General features: G+C 45.1%; 1 protein-coding gene across 5 annotated transcripts in view; it reads right to left on the reverse strand.

Annotated features, from left to right (window-relative positions):
• The window catches only part of LOC135919498 (uncharacterized), an 83,292-nt gene that overhangs the window by 43,836 nt on the left and 19,485 nt on the right, over nucleotides 1-19,971 (reverse strand). For 2 of the 5 annotated variants that reach the window (XM_065453367.2, XM_065453368.2), the window contains 3 exons: nucleotides 15,020-15,108; nucleotides 11,118-11,651; nucleotides 6,805-7,033 (listed from right to left, as the gene is read on the reverse strand). In XM_065453367.2, the coding sequence (XP_065309439.2) occupies nucleotides 6,805-7,033; nucleotides 11,118-11,651; nucleotides 15,020-15,108 (852 nt within the window). Of the gene's footprint in view, nucleotides 1-6,804; nucleotides 7,034-11,117; nucleotides 11,691-15,019; nucleotides 15,109-18,441; nucleotides 18,481-19,971 lie in introns of all 5 variants that reach the window. The other 3 variants (XM_065453369.2, XM_070533824.1, XM_065453366.2) reach the window with 3 other exon arrangements.

A 19,971-nucleotide genomic window follows, 5' to 3' on the forward strand; every position in this document is an offset into this window, starting at 1 on the left:
GGGGGATGAGATTAAGAAGTTTGCAGGGACGGCATGGCCACAATTAGTACATGACCGGGGTCGTTGGAGAAGTATGGGAGAGGCCTTTGCCCTGCAGTGGGCGTAACCAGGCTGATGATGAATGATGATGATGATGGTACAAAGACTGTTCCTGATCATTTTACAGGCAAGCTTGAGCAAGATGAAACCGGCAACGACGACACGTACTATCTACCTTCTTTAAAATGGCCTATAGGTGGACAGTGAGACATCAACGTCCCGTTTTCGTTATCTCCGTAAAGAATACCTAATCAAGGACACATTCGCAACACCTTAGCTCCCGAGTGATCTGTTCTATCGTTGTGCCCATGCAAGGGTTAAAGAAGCATCCGCTTGCGCTTCTTCTAGTTTCTTGCACTTTTGAACGGAGTATACGGGGACGTATTGAAATTCCCCATATGCACCGTGTGTTGTGCTAGGTGGCGCAGTAAGGCCGATTTTATTTTTGACTGACTCATTAACGCTACCATATATGGGGCTCTTACACAAATAATTTCTAATTTTTTTGCGCTCTGAGAGCAAATTAGCATGGTCTTGAAAGACCCGACTCACCCGTACCACCGTATCCACGCATAACGAATCAAATCTGTAGCAATGCGCTTTCGGTAATTACGGAGAGAATACGGCAGCGTTGACAGCTTATGATGGCGCTGCTGCAATTGACGCTTGCGTAAATTAGCGCACAACCGCTAAAAGCTCAACTGCTCTCATCCTCTGTATTCTTAGTTTGAGCGCGCATGCGAATTTCTTAAGCGCCTACCGTGATTGGCGGCTGCGCAACCCTGATTATGTCATTATCACGCCGATTGCTATCGTGAATGGCGGAAGCCCGAACGCCGGTTGATCAGGAAGTTCCCTAATGTAGAACGAGTTGTGTGAATGCAATGCGCGCAGCATAGCGCTCGATTACTGAGCGACCGAATTATGCATCGCACGTGTTATTTTCTGAACGTTCTGAGTTGCGCGCAATTCGGCCCGGACAAATTTTTCAACTGCGATGCGTTTCTTTCGAGGAACCCGTATGGGTTTCCTTTGTAGCAATTGCTACGATTGGGTGCATGTCTTAATTTCCCTTAATTAATTACTTATCTCCACCTTGCGGGTTTCCGCAGAACGATTACGTCATTGTACTCGTTACGGTCCCACGTTAAAATATGTGTCCACAATGCGGTATAGTACCCCTTTCTATCGGTAAAAGTAAACTTAAAATTTCAAGTTCCTAATCTAGACGCCAAGTGTGTTCAAGGGAAAACACAAAATATAGGGGGTAAAATCTTTCGCAGTGCCTATTCTGTGGACCAGACCACAGCATAAACTCACTTTATTCTGTGGACCAGACCACAAAATACACGTCAGCTTCAGTCTGTAGACTAGAACACAAAATACACGTCAGCTTTATTTTGTTGGGTAGTGCGGTAGTTCCCCCTGTCGGTCGGTTGCGCTGGCGAATATTGAACGATTGAGATCTGCGCTGTCTAGCGCCTGCTTCGGAAGTCAGCACGTCCTTGTGTTGTGCGTTGTATGCCATGAAAGAGGGACGAAAGTTCTCCTCGTTTGAGGAACTCCGATCGGCAATAGCCGACTATGAGCGCACGGTTTACGCCAAATTTTGGATTAGTAAGTCGCGAACCGTTCATGCTGCAAGAAAAAAAGGCATCACACGCCCCATTGACGAGAACCTGGCCTACTACAGTTTGACGTATAGCTGCAAGCACGGCGGAAGAACGCGCAAATCCGTGTCAACAGGTGCTCGTCCTAAACAAACGTAAGTTATTGACTCTTCCGCATATTTAATTGACTTTATTGACGTTTTACGAATCGGGAAATAACGGCATTGGGAGGGTATAGCATGGCACAGGAATGGCGTACACCGTGTGGAAAGCCGTGAATTCATGTGGCAGGAGGAATGTAACTTCACTGTACCTATGTATCTATTTTCACAAATCCGTGTCAACAGGTGCTCGTCCTAAACAAACGCAACTTATTGACTCCTCCGCATATTTAATTGACTTTATTGACGTTTTACGAATCGGGAAATAACGGCGTTGGGAGGGTATAGCATGGTACAGGAATGGCGTACACCGTGTGGAGAGCCGTGAATTCATGTGGCAGGAGGAACGTAACTTCACTGCTCCTATGTATCTATTTTATTCAGGACATACAAGATCCACTGCCCGGCCCACTTTTCCTTCCTTGCCACCAAAGATGGGAAATGCATAGAAGTAATAGAAGTGATTGACCAGCACACTCACACGTTGAGTGAGGTATGTCTATTACACTGCCATTCAATCAACAAATTAGTTTCCCTTTATCCCATAACTGTACTTTAATTAAAAACTACAAATACTACCCGCTATGCTTTCCTAGATATGTGTTGGCTTCATATGGTTGCGTCTAACAAGAACGCTAAGGCTCTCGTTGAATTCTTTCATACAAAAAATGTAAATACACGCAGCGGTAGATGAGCTCCTGAATTCGTTCTTCTTCCTTGCAGAAATGTTTCCAGCACCTGCCACGCCAAAGAAGACTCAACGAAGAGGAAACAGGTGAAGCGAAGAAACTTCTTGCACCCAAAGCTAATAAGAACTGCATACAAGGGCACTTCTTCAATGGTGGGAAGAGAATATTTCTGCGTGACCTTCACAATTTAACAAGAAAGATGCAGGCGGAGAAAGTGAAAGGCCCAACGCTCGACTTCATTGCCTCCCGTGTGCAGGAATTTGGCGGCACTATGGACATGCTTGTGGATAGTGATGATGTGGTGACTGGCCTTTTCTACCAAGATAGTGACATGAAAAAGGCATATGAGAACTTTCCAGAGATTGTTTTCGTTGATGCCATTCACAAGACTAATGATAAACGGATGTCATTGTATGTTGTCCTTGTGGAGGATTCCAATGGTGAGAGTGAAATAGTGGCATTGATATTGTGTGCAGGTGAGGACGAGGCAACATTACAAGCCTTGCTTTCAAGGTTTAATGTGAACAACAGGTCAACCACGGACACTAAAGTTATTATGACTGACAAAGATTTTGTAGAAAAATAGACCTTGAGGAATGTGTTTCCCTGTGCAATGAGCACTATATGCTTATTTCATGTCCTGCGAACATTCAAAAGGGAGGTGACTATAGAGAAGATGGCTGTCACTAGTCAGATGAAGATGCACATTCTGGAATTATTGCAGAAGTTGTGCTACTTTCAAACTGAAGAAGAATATCAAGGGACATATAAAAGCTTGCAGAACACTGCTTGTGCAAAGGTTCTTCAATATTTCGATAAAAACTGGCACCCGATACGCAATGAATGGGTGGAAGGTTTGAAACATCAAGCCACAACCTTCAGAAATTCCACGAATAATCGTATTGAAGCCATCAATCAGAAGATAATGCAAGTTGTCAAGTGGTATGCGCCTCTCCACGAGATGTTTTCTGACCTGCTTACTGTCGTGAACAGTCTGCGTCTTGAACGGGATCAGAGAGCAATGGAAGCCTTGCTCAAGGCCCCAGTGGTGAGAAATTTAAGAAGTTGTGAAGAAGAATACTGCAACATCTTGACACCATATGCATTTGCTATAGTCTCCAAGGAACTGAAAAAGGCAAATGAAATGAATTCCTTAGAAAAGTATGCTCATCTCGAAGTGTCTGAGCAAAGCTGCTCATGTGGTCTGTCCAAAGCAATGCGCCTGCCATGTAGACACACATTCTTTTACCGTAAAGCGCTTGGTCTACCAATGTTCTTCGACAATTCAACACCAACAAGATGGACAAGAAGTTTTTATAGTCAGTCTTGTAGACTCTTTGCCACAGATCCAATTGTTGCAGGCCAAGCTAACGTGGTCTGTCATCTAGCTACAAAACAAGGTCGTGTCAGAGCGTCAGAAGCATAGACAAGCTATGATAATTCGCCTAAATATTGCGACACTTGTTGCGGAACTGCCAATGCGAAAGTATCAACAAACAGTAGAACTGTTGAGGGCATTGACGAAAAGCATAGAAGAAAGAAAAGAGGTGTGTCTTATTGAAATCGCAGCACATGACGGTTCAGACGACGTCATGCAAGTCATAGACAGTACAAGTGAGTGTTTTGTTTCTTGCATTTATGCCTCGGCACTAGTTTCATATATTACGTGGCGACACACATTGCACCTGTGAAAATGAACTGTACATTTTTATGGCAGGCCAGCCCATGGACATGCCAGCGTCCAGCAAAGGGACAACAGGGCCCGTGTCACCAGCCACTCTGGAAGGAGCGCCTGCAGCAATATTACAGCAAGCATGCAGTGCAAGTGGTAAGCTGCATTGCAGTTTATGCCTCGGTACTAGTTTCATATTTTATGTGGCGACAGGCATTGCACCTGTGAAAATCAACTGTACATTTGTATGGCAGGCCAGCCCATGGACATGCCAGCGTTCAGCAAAGGAACAACAGGGCCCGTGTCGCTACCCACTCTGGAAGGAGCGCCTGTAGCAATATTACAGCAAGCATGCAATGCAAGTGGTAAGCTGCATTGCAGTGGGTTTCAGTGATGCATTTTTATGGTTTTTCTGAAGAGATGCCAGTTGTCTTATCTTGCACCTAATTTTTTTTAATTTATTAGTTTATATCCTCGGGACCCAGAGGGCATTACAGAGGGGGTGGGTACAGTATATATACAAAGCAATATTAGGGATTCAAAGGAAAATACATTATGTTTGTGAAATACATACACTTTTGTGAAGCTTTTTATTGATGTTGATGAACTGTTGTATGATTCTAGGTTGTATGGACCACCTTGGCCACATCAAGTTACCAGCAACATTGAAGCACAGTGGAAGGGCAAAAGGAAGGAGGCAGACTCTTATCGGTCTTCCCACAAAACGAAGGTGCACACGTCCGGTTCCATTCACTAAGAAGGCACCTGCTGATCGTGCGAAAGTCATGCTTGGATGGCTTGTGGATAGTTGCAATGTGGAAGCTGCAATGAATGGCACCAAGATTTCTGAACACATGGTGGAGATATTGCCAAAAAAGGTGTCCTCGGCAATTTTAGATGATGCCTGCAGTTTGGCAGAGATAAAGCCATACTTTGATGATGATGCCTGGCTCTCTGTAATGTCATTAGTAGAAATGAAGAAGAGAAAACCGGTATGGTTCTTTCTGTCCCACATGCAAAAAACTTAATGGCAAGGCGGATTCAGTATGTTGCGATTCCTGTCTGGAATGGAGACATCTGAAATGTGCATGTCTTGATGGTTTGCCCAAATCAAGTACATGGTTTTGCAGTGATTGCCACCAGTAATGGATGACACCCTTGTTGCCACTTCATTTTTGTATTTTTATTGCAATAAAACTATCTAGAGTGTTTTGGAAAGATAGTTGTAATTTTGGCTTTCGAAACCTGTACGAACCATGCAACTTGTAAAACCACTGGCATTGCTACCATCATGGTCCCTCTGTCAGAATGTTTGTTGTGGCAAGAATGCGTTGCATAAAATATTCATTTCATCTGCATTAAAATGGCTATTTGTGTGCTTTGATAACCACTCTGGATTTATTCTGTACATGTACAGCAGGCAAGCTTTTATGAACAGCAATTTGAAAGTGCATTACTTTAAAAGCATGACGTTTGTAGACTGATGCAGAGATGGCACACGTATTTGCATCTGAGCAGCAATTTCAGCCTGTTAACTGTCAAGCTAACAAACATCGCCAGAATATAAATACCTTTATGACAGGCAAGTTCGAAGTAAAGTGGGTTTCGAACCTATGTGAACGAAGTTATCTCTGCGCGTTTACGGCTACGTTTTGCGGCTTCCACTTACTTATATGAAAACCACGTATGGCAGGTGGGAAAAACTTGCTTGGGGGCTATGGGCTACAGCGCATAGCATATGACTCTGGTTTAAAGCTAAGGCGCAAGACGGAAGTCTATTTCGCGCTGTCCCCTGGTACACAAATTAAAGCTGAGTATTTTGTGGTCTGGTCCACAAAATAAAGCTGAAGCGTATTTTGTGGTCTGGTCCACATATTAAAGTGAGAGTTTATTCTGTGGTCTGGTCCACAGAATAAAGTGAGAGTTTATCCTGTGGTCTGGTCCACAAATAGGCACTGCGAAAATCTTTCTACCTGCTTAGCAGTTATAACATTTTTTCTTGTTTCGTCCTATTTCCTTTCTTATCTAGTGATCATAAGCAGAACGCAATTCAATTTTGTATGACGAGTTGTACACGAGAAACTACACTTATCTCTATTTTATTGCTTTTTTTACACTGAGTGGAGAACATTTTATGTCGCATGAGAGATGCTGTAATTGCAAAGCCTGTTTGCGTTTTTGTTACGCTAATCAGTGGGATTATTTATACGGATAGAGCGAAAGCCAAACCACTTTTGTTTAATTGGACTACGACATCTCGACGCTTGTACATCAGAATAATAGCACGGATTTATTTATTAGGTTTGCTCGCTTCTGGCGTTGTTAATATTTTTTTATACTTGAGTCCTTTGTTCATTTAGAATAGTGTGTAGTTATTCTTTCCCAATCAACACTTGCCCAGATTTGAATAGAAGATTAATGTCATCATCGCGAGCTGGTGCGTACGGTGCGGCATGGTACGATTAGCTCATTTATTGTTGAAACGTAATTTACTAGTGCAACGTTACTTATTGTACATCTTTAGCGCCACTTCAAACTATCAAAAATACAAGCCTGCCCGTGTCCTCCAGAGCATATGTAAACGTTTTCTCTGTAGACTGAACGCTGACGAAAAACAGCCAAAGAAGACTTGCGCGTGGGGTACGCTGATGGCAAACGACGTCTTGTTCGATGCGACCGCCCCAGAGATCAACTTCTGCGTGATCGGGTTGCTGTCGTCGACGAAGGTGTCTCTGCCCTGCACGTAGAACGGTATGAAGGCGTAGTCGCAGGCTTCGACGTTGATCTTGTCGTAGTCCTGCCGATGGACGCCGAACGTGCAGAACAGGGGAGCTCTGCCCATGGGATAGATTCCGGGTCGTGCTGCAATGAGGCCATTAAATCGCGTGTTTAAATGGAAAGGTGGTCAGTGATATGTTGTCGATGGTGCCTGTGCCAACCACTGGTACTTGTCGGTGCCACGGGCTAACGCAATCTCTAGAGAGGCAAGTGGGAACATATTACAACTGTATAAGGTTTTTGCGTTTATTATTTTTTTTTGTTCGAAACAACGTCAACGCGAATAGTAACGGTGACAAATAATTTCGAAGCGAATAGTTGTGGGATTTGCATGGATACTTAATGTAGCAGCTCAATAGACAAACCTGAAAAAAAAAAAGATACTCGCAAAGATGGGAAGAAGTTTCATCTCAGGGATCAGTTTTTTTTTGTCTTTTTTTGTTAGAAGTGCGGTAATTCAGCTATAGACTACGTATAATCGATTGTCCACTCAAATAAATGCAAAAATATTACGATGACTTCCTGCCCGGCACAAATCAAGACCAGCCGAGAATTTTCGCCATGGTATCGTTGCCTTGGCTGTAGTCTTGCTCCTCTGTGCCACAGTGTAAGATATATAGTACCATTTACGTGAGGACACTTCCCGTGGCCATTGGCGAGGCGCGATCGACCAGATAGCGTATCATAGTCGCGCGCCGGCAGCCCTCTGCTGCCAGCGGTAATCTGTCGCCGAAGTGGCACAACATCATGCCGAAACGTCGCCTCAGAGGCCGTGTCAACGCATCGGTGATTTGAGACATCGCAGCTGAAGGCGACGAAGGCACTACTTCGATTTTTGAAAGAGACGGGATTGGACAAGAGGCTCTGACAGTGATAGCACGTACCACGCAATAGTGATGGACTCTAACGGACGATGTATGTGCTGTGCTATATGTGCTCTCTCTCTCCTTTCCCCATCTTTCATCCCCCCATCCCGCTCCCATGTGTAGGGTAGCAAACCGGTTGAGCTAAACTAGTTAACCTCCCTGCCTTTCCTTCCCCACTTTTTCTTCCTTCGTTCCATGGAGATCACGACCCAATACCTTGTTGCTGTATAGCAACTGCCGCTTTGCTGGCGGTTTGAATCAAAGAGCCGCGAGGCATGTACCGTAGTCTGTGTGATTTCGCTGAGACGCGCGTTTCTCTGGTGCCGCTTGAAGCGAGAATCGCGGAATTGCGGAAAACTGGCGCATCAAGTTTAGAACTCTATAACTCGGCAATGAAAGATGCCATCAGAATTTTGTACACTGCACCTAATCGCACATCTAAAGTGGACAAAATTGATGAGTTATGCACCACTGTGAAATCTACCGATGAATTGTGAATACGACTTTTGCAAGACCTTCCTAAATACTGTAGCTCCAAGTAGGGTGTACAATATTAAACCAGGTTTGCCTGCATTACCGAATGCAGCATGTGTCTTTAGTGTATAATTAAGACTTTGTGAACTGCCTTGCTATACTTTTTAAATATATCAATTTTTCTCAGTTAACAAAAAATGCGAGCCTTAAATCAGAATATTGCTTCCTCTAATTCTTACAGTTAAACTTCGTCTCTGAAATAAATTTCATACAACTGAGTCATGCGGTTCTCTCATAAAAGCAGATCTGCGTTTTACGTGTATTTGAACAGGGAAATTCGAGTTGAGCCTCGGGCTATAGCTTCACTTTAAGCCATAGGGCCACAGCATTAAACATTTTGCAAAAGCTATGCATAGTGAACATGCCTGCAACACGCGAACTATTGTCGAGTACACATAACGCACAAGAACAGCAGCTTGAAAGCGAGGATGTTTCCCATAGAGAAACATGAAAGAGCACCCGCCTCATGCCTTTGACCGACGAGCCACTTGGCGGCAGGAGCCTTTATCTGGCAGCCGTGAAACGCGCGCTGTCATCCCCTGAAGATAGTAATTTTATGCTATCTTCGGCTGGTCGTTTCTGAGCACTCTGGAGCGCTCTCGCGAGCGGGGTTGTCTTCGGCTGGTTGAAAGAGGGTGCGCGCCCTGCGTTCGGCTGGTTCTTTTCGATTGCTCTCCTCCATCTTGGAGCGCTCTGAGGCGCTCCGAGCCCTGTCGTCGGAGCAGTCATCGAGATTGAAACGTCATCGCAGCGCCGCGTCGCTGCTGTTGGCGACGGCCCACCGTAACCTTGGCAACCTAGGCCACTGCATGCTGGCGTTTCGACGAACGTTCGTCCCGCCGGCACGTCCGCCGGTTTTTCCTGCAGCGCCGGGAGCTTTGGATACGCGAAACATCGGACGTTTGTCCTCTACCTTTGAGCTCGGGAAACGACCGATCTACCCGAATCTGCTTCGGGGCATACAGGCGACCAGTCGAAGATACCATTAGACCGTGCTCAGTACATGGCTCATGTCACATTTTTTTTAAGTCTCATTTTGACGCGTGTTTTTCTGGTCCTACGAGCGTTAGACGGCCTCCAATACCCCGATCCTACGAACCACAAATCAATCTGCACTTTCGACCTTGTCTTCAAAAAATTGATAATTGTTGCCAACGAACGTTGCAGCCGTCTTACAAAGCTGTATTTGACTGCAGGATCTTTCTGCAATGGACGACTATGGCTGTGTACCAATACTCGCCGAATAGGGCAAAGTAGACGGCTACGCTGTTAGCGGCCATCTCAGGTCTTCCTAATTCTGACGAAGACGTCAAAAGAAGACAGCTTCGCGAAGACAATGTCCAAGTAAAAAATAATTCAGGCTCCTTTGTTCTCCAAAGAAGAAGACGGCTAAGCAGGAAGATTGGGAGCTCGACGGGAAGGTCGTCTTCGCTGAGGAAAACGTAGCCACGATTTCCCATGCGCGTAGTGTAAGTCAGGTTGTGTTTCTTGTAGGCTCACACGCGAAAAAAACCTAAAATACAGAAATAATATACGCTTTTCCTAGCTTTTTCTTCTCGCCGCGAGGTCATCATCAACCTTCCCATCGTCTTCCAGACGGTTACAAACGCGTTCCATTACATTTGCTTGAAGCTGTCTCCTTAGCTGTCTACGTAGACTGTCTCTGATGCTGCCTGGAACTGGGACACACCCTATGTTACTCTTATCCGCTGGTGTAAAGGAGTTGGCAATACCTTAGCCATTCTATCACTGTCTTCTTGCTTTATCATTTTCTGTCAAGAAGAACTACGCCTTCATAAAATCTTTAGAAATGCGTTTCTTTTTTTAAAGATATCTGTTAGGAGGTATGTGTCTCAAGATGTGGCCACTGGTGATTCTGGTTGCGGCGCGCGCCTGCTGTCACGTCACCGCTGTCGAGACCGAAGCCGCTCTTTGATCTGCGCCATTTAATTTCGTTTTGGAGTATTGTTAGCGCGCAGCATTCGTCTTCTCCAAGTTAAGTCAGTGTTCCGTTGTTTTGGTGGTTCCACGAGCAAACGATACCGTCGTCCGCAGTCACTGATGAGAAATAGCTGGTGCTTCGGCTGGCGGGGGAGTGGCATCCAAGCTATAGTTAAATACGAACGGCCCTGAATAGTGACACAAAGTGAGCGCTAAGTTTCTTTCTGGAGGCGTCGTATTCGGGCGTGGCGTCCTATCGCACGTGGGGGCTTTCATGTGTCCGAACGTTTAGAGACAGTAATTGAGTGGCTCTGCAGAAAAAAAAACAGAAGGAAGAAGCAGACGAAAAAAGAACAAGAAAAAAGGCCTTCGTTTGTTTTATCGGCCTCTGGATTGCTCGTTGGTTCATTGGTTGGCTGGTTAGTTGGTTGGTTGGTTGGTTGGTTCGCTCGTTCTTTCGTCCGTTCGTTCGACGTCTCAAAACACCAGACAATAGATAAACGAACAAGTGTGTTTTGTGCTGCTAAGACCACACCAACTCAACGCTCGCCCGCGTTGATTTCATGCTGCAACTATTTGCGCAGTCCTTCGCATTACGCATATGCCAACTACAGTCGAGTCTGTAAAATTTTGTTGCTAATAAAAATTTATCTACTCGCTCTTGCACAGATCGAAGTGCATTACGCGCAAAACGAGGCGCATTAATACTTCTGAAACACATTAAGAAAGAAGAAATGGACGCCGGAGTGACGCTTTAGCCAAATAACCGTTCGGTAAGGTTAAGGGCTCCAACCTAAATTCAACGGAAAATATCTTATTAAACGTACTTGCTGGCGTGGTAGGCGCGGGACGCGAAGTAGTGGACCCTGGAGTCGTAGATATATTGGTAACTTTACTCGGGGTCCTAAGCCTCGGAGTCGCGGCACCTGGCCACGTAGTCATAGACATGCTGGCAGTTGTCGTTCTGTTATTCACGGTAACAACGCGTCTCGGCGTAGCCGTCAAGGACACGCCGGCTTTTGTAGCTGCGGCGCTAAGCTCGGGAGTCGCAAGAGCAGTCCTCCAAGTCGTACCCGTGGTCGTGGTGCCCGCCGCGGTTAAGTCACTGTTCCGGTTAGGAGCGGGAGGCTCGTTGTCGTGGGCCTGCGGAGTCGTAGCACTCATCGAGTCACCCGCAGTCACTTCCTCACCGATAGACGAAGAAGTAGTGCGCCTAACCGTGGGCACGGTGACCGCAGGAGACACAGGGTCCACGTGGCTGCCCTCAGAAGTTGATTCCTCTGTGAAAGTCTCGTCGTCGTCGTCGCTTTCTCCCTCAGCGGTGACGACCCAGGGTGCACGAGTGTTCGGCTCGGGTGCCGCTGGTTGTGGAGGCGTGCGAAGGAGGAGGAAAGATTTTACTGCGAACAGGTAGCGCGTGGGAAAGTAATAAAGGTGCCAACTTGGCTGTGTCGAGCGTGACAAGTATCTTCAGTAACGCAATGAATGGGGCTAGTTGACAGAGGTTCACGATTCTACTGCGCTTGGTGTTACACTGACTGGAGAACTGCAGGAGGAGCGTAAAAGACCAAAAAAGTGGACGTGCGTCTAATAATAATGCCAAATGTAATACCAAGCGCTGTACAATCATGAATGTACAAGTGTCCTCAATAAGGCTATGCGGCTGCTCATTCCGAAATTACTTAGAAAAAAAGAAGTGTTAGCCTTTCCGATTTCGTATAGAACTGAGGTCGTCTCTACGCATCAAAAGTGCGGCTTCCTGAAACATACAAAGTTAGTGATTCTACAATTGACTATGAACGCTAGAGTAGAGTAAGGGCATAGGCTAAGGTTATATACCAGATTGATAAAAACAGGTACAAGCGGATTGTTGAATGGCAATTTGAGGACGAAACATGCAGATTCTGGCAGTACGTCCGCAATAACATAGCATTACATGTGATGATGACACGTGTTTGATAATTCTAAAAAAAAACACGTACCTAATCCCAAGCATAACGCTCAAACTTTTGCTGAACGCTTTTCAGAAACTTCGCACTGTCCCGGTTTACGGCACACCTCTGATGACGCTTTCTGTACCGATCGCATTAGGCTCGCTGCAGCAACTTCACAAGAAACTGCGGATGTGGTTGGCTGCGTAAAACCATACGTATCGGCTGACTATGATGCCGTGCCCTCCATTACTATCAAATAATGTGCCTGTTCTTGTGCTCAAGCTTTCGTGCACGTATTCAGTCTATGCCTGTCGCAGAGAGGGTACCTGGAAAGTGGAAGGCATACCTGTTGGCATTGCCGAGCATAAAGCTGAGAGCGTTCGTGACGTTATGGATTTTCGACCTTTGTGATTGCCGTCATCTTATGCAAAATTATTCGACATTGTAGTTCGGAAACCCGTTTATTTTTTACTTGGAAAATAATGCTTCGAGAACTCAATAACCTGGAAGATAGGCAGATCAATGGGGTCAAATCTTGTTTATTTTCTCTCAGTGCAGCTGTTGTAGTAGTAACCAAAAGGTAGATTGATTTCGAATATTTTGACCTTTTTACAGCCTTCGAACTTGTAAGCCACTCCATGTTTATGAATAACATGAGAACCTATGGCGTCAGTGACGCATTATATGCACATTTTCGGACTGTATGCGTGAACTTAAGAATTATACAGGCCTTTCGGGCTCACTCTGTAAGCACTGTATTGCTGTACAGGTGGTTCCACAAGGCTCCTATTTGAGACTTTAATTCTGAATATTTTTTTGGATGATTTTCCACCTTTAATAGAAATAGCTAGGGACTCATCGTAACTTTTTCAGGGCGCAGAGACTGTGCGTGCTACTTCCGGAAGATATAGGTGGTAACAAGCAGTCATTGTTGATTACTCTTAATTTAAATGCTTTGAAAACCATTGTTTTATTATTCACACGCAAGAAAATGACGCAATGTATGCGAGTTACAGTGTTGAGGTGCTACTGTGAAACCAATGACGAGTAATCGAGAACATGGCGTGTATATGAACTGTCAATTCATATTTGAAGGAGCATGTCAATACCATTATTCATCTTCCGATATCTTTGTCTGGCTTATCGCACAAGCCACGAGAATTTTATGTTATACGCACTGCCTTGTACTAAGGCTGTATAGACTCCCACGAGTATTTCGGATTTTAACGCAAGTGCAAATTTCACGACTTCAAATCAGGACAAATGAAACTTTATTATTTATTTTACCATAAATGCCTACATAGTCGTATTGATAGCGCGGAAGTTGTTGGAACGATTTTTTTATTCTTCCTGTCACGTCACTAAGGCGCCATAACTTATTCAATGTAACAGTGTTGTGGTCCCACGGTCCCTAAATATCGTACTGAACTTTTATTGGCCTTGTAACAGTTGGAATCTTAATAGCAGTCGTGTGGTAAAAACACATCAAACGAAACTGGCACATTCGCTTCCCATGTGCCGCCTTTTCCACTATATCCGACTTTCTTGTTACTCTGTAGTTAAGTACATACACTATGTGCACACATTTGATAAGTTAGTTTCTCCTCTAAATTTATATATTCTTATGGTAAAATTCAACTGCGCACTATTAATTAGGCGCCTGGCTACCAGTGGACACAACAAAGAAAAGAAAAAAGAAACGAATGAATAAGTAAATAAAGTGATGCCCTTTTAAACAGAAGAACACGTATTCGTCGCTACACGCATTAGCTGCTCTTAAAGGAAGCGCAACCCATACCAGTGTCGATACAGGTGAGGCCTCAGTTTCCATGCAACCGAAATGTGCATCAAACGCACTGATTTACTTCACACTAAAAAGGTTTTTTTTTATTTCTCTGAAGCTGACTTCAGTTTTCTGTTGCCGACTTTGTTTTTCAATCCTTGGCTGCTGTTCTCGTCATCTATACGGCCACGTGGCCAGTGCCACGTGTCCTTTCCGGGTCAAGAATGAACACGTATCCAGTGGCCTACGTCGCCCATTCGGAGAGATGGTAGGTTTACCTAATGGCACATACGTAGTGACCTATAGTGTCGTCTACTCGGCACTTGAGAGCAAGAGGCAAGGAGAACTTCACTAAAGAGACCCGGTCTCGCCGGAATTGGAATGCTACATGTCTAGGCATTCCGGACATTGCCGCTTCGTCCATCTGTCCAAACTTCTCCGCAATGCACAAGTGTAACTTAAAGGGTAGCATTTAAAAATAAATGTATTTATCAATAAATAAGCATTTTTCAAAGATCACCCCTATTTCAACAACTTCCAGGTAGCAACGTCGAGAGGGCACTCCCCGTAGAAACAGCACATAGTACAATTCTACGCTGCTTTATAGCAGTGTCCGGAATACTGAACTCAGCATTCATTGTAAACTACATGCTACCTGAGCCATTGTCTTTCAATTCAGTGCTCTTCGACATGATGGTCGATTTCCTTCAAAGTACTAAGTAGGTCAAAAGAACTACAAGTTTGTATTGCGCTTGCGAGGACAACACCACAGCAACTAAACCGTAACAAGCCGAAAGGGATCATTACACTCGTCCTGTCTGATTTTCGGTGGTGTCCTATTTATCGCGATTAAACGGCCGACGCTGGACTAGTTCATACTTTACGAATTTCAGCTGCGACAACTAAAATTCCCTAAAATATGAACTAACTAGCGTAGCACTGCATGTGCCAGCGTCCCCTTTTCCGTGTCGTCTGCGTCAGATCATTTAGAAGTGCAAATATTTCAGGTCACCTGTGAGAAAGCTGAACAGGGCGTAGCACAGCGCGCCCAGGAGAATGGTCAGGAAGGCGAACAGGAGAATCAGGACAAGCTTGATTTTCCTGCGATAATAAAACAAGGGATGGCGCTGGCCTACAATAAAGAAAGAAAGCGGGCAACAACAACAACAAAAAAAAATATCCGATGACACCCAAGCACTTCTTATGAATTCTGAATGCCGAAGGCATTAATGTATATTTGAATGCCGCTGAGCGGTCCTTCAGGTTGCGAACTCCTCGCGGCCAAGGAAGCGCCTTGAGACGCATGGCGCGTTTTGATTTGGCCTTACTGGCTGGCAGTAAGAACGCAGGCCAACGCATGCGCGCACGAGGAACGCGCGCATAATAAACACGTTGCCGCAGGTGTGCCCTTTCGCTCGCTCTGCATTGTGGAGGCGATAGGCGAGTGCCGTAGAGTCGCGGCCAATGGGAATTTAGGTGCCGCTTCACTGCTACAGACGCCGGACGCCGGCGTTTTCGCTCGTTGAGCCATTTGGCACTCTTGAATAAAAAAAAATATATCAAGACCCCAAACTAACGTACGAGACAATAGGTAACCTTCTGCGACCCGTGCTTATTATCACGTCTCTTCACGATGACTCACCGTTTCCTTTGATTGTACGCTACAATGAATGGGTCGTCACTGGCTTCCCGTGAAAATTACTTGGTGGTATATGAAGACTGAACTGCACACTTCCCCACATTTTTAGATATTGTCATGCAATAGAAATATGTACGGAACCATCATTTTGTTTAAATAGAGTCTAACATAGAAGCGATGCGAGGCCTTGGACAAGCACTCCTCTGTTTCACAGCGTAGAAAGCTGTTGGTCTGCTGAAATGACAGGGATATCGACGTGCGGATACTTCTTATTGCGCGCTTTGTACCGATAAAATATTCCCATACTTCTAACGCGTAAAAAGGAATACAGAAATTGGTAGTTTCACGTGCTAAAACCATGCTACGATTATCAAGAACATCGATCCACGCCAATTTTTTGTTGTTGGATGTCTTGCTCCTAGAAATAAAGCCGCCGTGATCGGGATTTGATCGCGTTACCTTGGGCTTAGCTGCGCCACTCTGAAGCCAATACCACGTGACTTCGAGTGCGTAAAAAAAAACCAGAAAATCTAGCAAGCACAGTGCAACCATGTTGTCTTTCCGGCATGTCGTATGGCAGGAGGCTCTCGTAGCAGGGCTTGGTATAAATGAACGTTTTTTTTTTTTGCCGCCAGTCTATGAAAGCTTCATAAACACTTAAGGCACTTAAAGCAGACCAGGCCGCCAAGCCTGCGTGCTGTAGTTCGTCTCTCTTTACTTTCTTTCTTTTTTTAGGCCGAATGCAGACCTTACATATAGGAGGTGTAAATGTGAAGAGATCGGTAGGAATATCTTACTGCTTGAGGACGCGCAGACGACATGGTGAGCATAATAGAACTACTTCTTGGGCATGTTGGTGGAGTCGCGATCGACGGCGCCTTTTGTTTGTATGTGTGTCTCTACTTTTGTATGTAGCATCTAGCGCACAAAAAGAATGATTAGCACACCTGATTACCAACGTACCCCTCTCCCACATCATTTTCTCTAATAAGTGTTGTTTCTTCAGTAGGCCCAGTACCATCCGTATGGGGAGTCTGAGTAACTTGATCAGATTCTCCAAATTCATCTATATTGCCAGCACTGTGCTATGGCTTCTTTCGGTATGCATTTACGCCCTGCTCGCAACCAACCAATAATTATTGTGCACAGCGTTTGTTCCAGGGGTAGCTATAATAGCAAGCTGCTATTATAGCGGCTGCAAAGAAAAAAAAAACTTGTACCAAGGCCCCAATAGGCAATATTTTAGAGGTGCCCAACCTATTTACTCATTCTTCTAACAATCTCGATAGTAACGCCGATTCCTTTAATCTATCCACGTTTGGCGATAAAGCACGGCAGCTTACCTTCGGGGCAGAGTGGCTACTGTCTTAAGCACTGGCATATCGCTCAAGATCCATCAAGTGGTTGCATATATTGCACTAATGGCATACATACATACATACATACGTACGTAAACACACACACACACACACACACACACGCACACACACACACGCACACGCGCACACGCGCACGCGCACACGCGCGCGCACCCACACGCGCACGCACACACACACACACACACACACACACACACACACACACACACACACACACACACACACACACACATATATATATATATATATATATACACACACACACGCACACGCACACGCACACACACACATATACACACACATATATACACACACACATATATATACACACACACATATATACACACACACATATACACACACATACATACATACACACACACACGCACACACACATACACACACATACATACATACACAGTCACTAAACAAGGATGAACCATTTGCTCCTTTTGGCAGTATGAGTGCGTCTACAAACCAAAGGACACTCAAGTCGCAGAGGTGTGCCGCGGGCGCTACATCTGGAGAAATTCTGTGCGCGCTGTGCGAAATATCTGGTATTCCATTTTCAGGAATGCAGCAAGAAGCAGTGTTTATCACTTTAGTACATGCTTATACCAGTTGTTTGCAGGTGCGTTGTAGGAAAGCCCATCCTAATATGTGTTGCGGCCACGAAACAATTGATTGAGTTTGATGGGGAGCTTTACCTGGTGATCGAGGCAGAGGAGGGGGGTCACAGAAGTTTTTCATGCAAAGCGCCGCAATTCAATCGGTTGAATGTCTCCGCGAGCACAAAACGACATTGTGGCGTATTAGAAGGTTTCTTTTTTGATCTTATTAGCAATTTTCTCGAACGTATTCACGTGAGCTCATAGCGACATTTATTTGTAAAAAAAGAAACTATATTTATGGAGAGTCAGTTTTAGAAAAAAAAGAAGAATTTACTATGTATATCGAAAGATGTCATGATGTGGTGAAGCGCATTGTTCTTCTGCATATATTGTAGGTGATTTTCCCTGGGAAGTCAACCTTTACGGTTCGAAGAGATAGTTCTTCATTACTTTTGAAATAGCCTTTCTTCTATGTAGGGAATGTTTAACCAAGTGATAGTTATCATAGTTCAATTGCCTGGCTGCTCTACGAAGGATCAGCAGAGCGAAGAAGAGAATTCACGGTGAGAGCACAAATCAGAAGACTTCCAGTTATCTCTTTGAGTGTCAGATATAGCATGAAAGTGTCGGTCATTTTTTTGACAGCCGGTGAAAATTCTGTGCTACAGCAAGATCAACCGCATAGTATTTTACAATTACTGAGGTATAACACCTAAGTACGAGAATGCCTTCTGCAGGTGCCTCGAATGAAGCAGCAAAGCCCTGTTCATTCACTGGGGCCTGTTATGGGCCGGGAAATGCTTACCACGATGTTCCGCCGGCGGGTAGATAGTCAGTTCGCGGGCTGCAAAATGGATAGGTCTTATTCAAACCATCCAACGATTAGGAAATAGGACTGATTTAGCAAAATGTGCAATTGATGTTAAAATGTTAATTCAGTAAAACTGTTTACAACAGCGGGAGCCAATTTCTCCACGAATAGACTTGCGGTTGGGGTGTGTGTGTGTGTGTGTGTGTGTGTGTGTGTGTGTGTGTGTGTGTGTGTGTGTGTGTGTGTGTGTGTGTGCGTGCGCGTGCGCGTGCGCGTGTGCGTGTGTGTGTGTGTGTGTGTGTGTGTGTGTGTCTACAGGAAAGTTTACAGGAAGGAGCTCTTTTCCGCAATACTACTATACGTATTTCAACCAGGGATGACAAATTAGCATATTTTTATTGCCTCAATGCAAAAATAGAGAACAAAGTATAAACAAGCATGAATCAGGCAAAACGGTTAGAGGCGAGAAAGGCCGAACAATGAAGCACGCAAACAATGACAAATGAAAATACCTAATTTATCTCGGTAACATGAATACGGCAAACAGGGCAGGACTATATCACACCGTAAGCTGTACACATGTCTGACTATATATCTTGTAGGTCACATGTGTCGCACATGTTCTGCGTACTATCTTTTGGTAACTATCGCATCTGATATACCAGCCTTTCAACATGTTTTGGAAAGGCCACGCAGACACAAGCGCTGGAAAAAATGTCTGCATTAGTGTTGGCAATCATAAAACAAGTGGTTTTAGCATACTAGTGGGTCGTAGCACTTGAACTGTAAATCTAGTACAATAAGCTCATGCATCAGCGATACCTCAGAACACTTGTTAAGGCAACCTTTTCTGTTTTTCTGCACCACAAACTACAGCTAATAGTACAGTGGCTTGCATTCCCGATAACTTTCGCTATGAATAAACTATCCTGTGGTGCAGTTGCAGTAATTCGCTCAGAAATATGCTGCATTATTGACTTCGGCAAACGCACATTGCATTACTTCAAATTTCTTAAAATCGGGAATATAGAGCCAGAATTTCTACTGCGACCGTGGCATAGGACTCGATCTGCACTGCACAATCAAACCTTCTGTTACGTTTCGCCTACGACGCGCGGTGTAGCCGGCGCGGATGCAACGGACGCCGGGGCTTCGTTCAAAGCGGCGGACATTTTGGCCCGTTCGGAGCGGCCGCGACGCATCCCCGCCGAGCGCGTCCCGGCATGTTCAGTGCCACGTGTCTTTGTGTGTGCGTGTGTGTGTGTGTGCCCACGCTTGTCAAAGCGTGGCAGCCGGGAAGAGGAGCTCCCCAAGTGTGAAGCGAGGAGGTGTGACCGGCGCCGGCCCGGCTTATGCGTCACTACACTCGTCTCTACATGTCTCTCAGCTCGTCCGTGCCTCGCTATCACGTGGTGTCATCCCGTGACCTTCCTTCTTGCCCGCGACGCCAAGAGTATAAAAGTAGCTGCCCCCGGACGCTAAGAGAGAGGCTCCGATTTCTTCTGTTGAGTAACGTGCTCTCAC

This window comes from Dermacentor albipictus, chromosome 2 (genome assembly GCF_038994185.2).
Source record: "Dermacentor albipictus isolate Rhodes 1998 colony chromosome 2, USDA_Dalb.pri_finalv2, whole genome shotgun sequence".
Lineage (NCBI taxonomy): Eukaryota > Metazoa > Arthropoda > Arachnida > Ixodida > Ixodidae > Dermacentor > Dermacentor albipictus.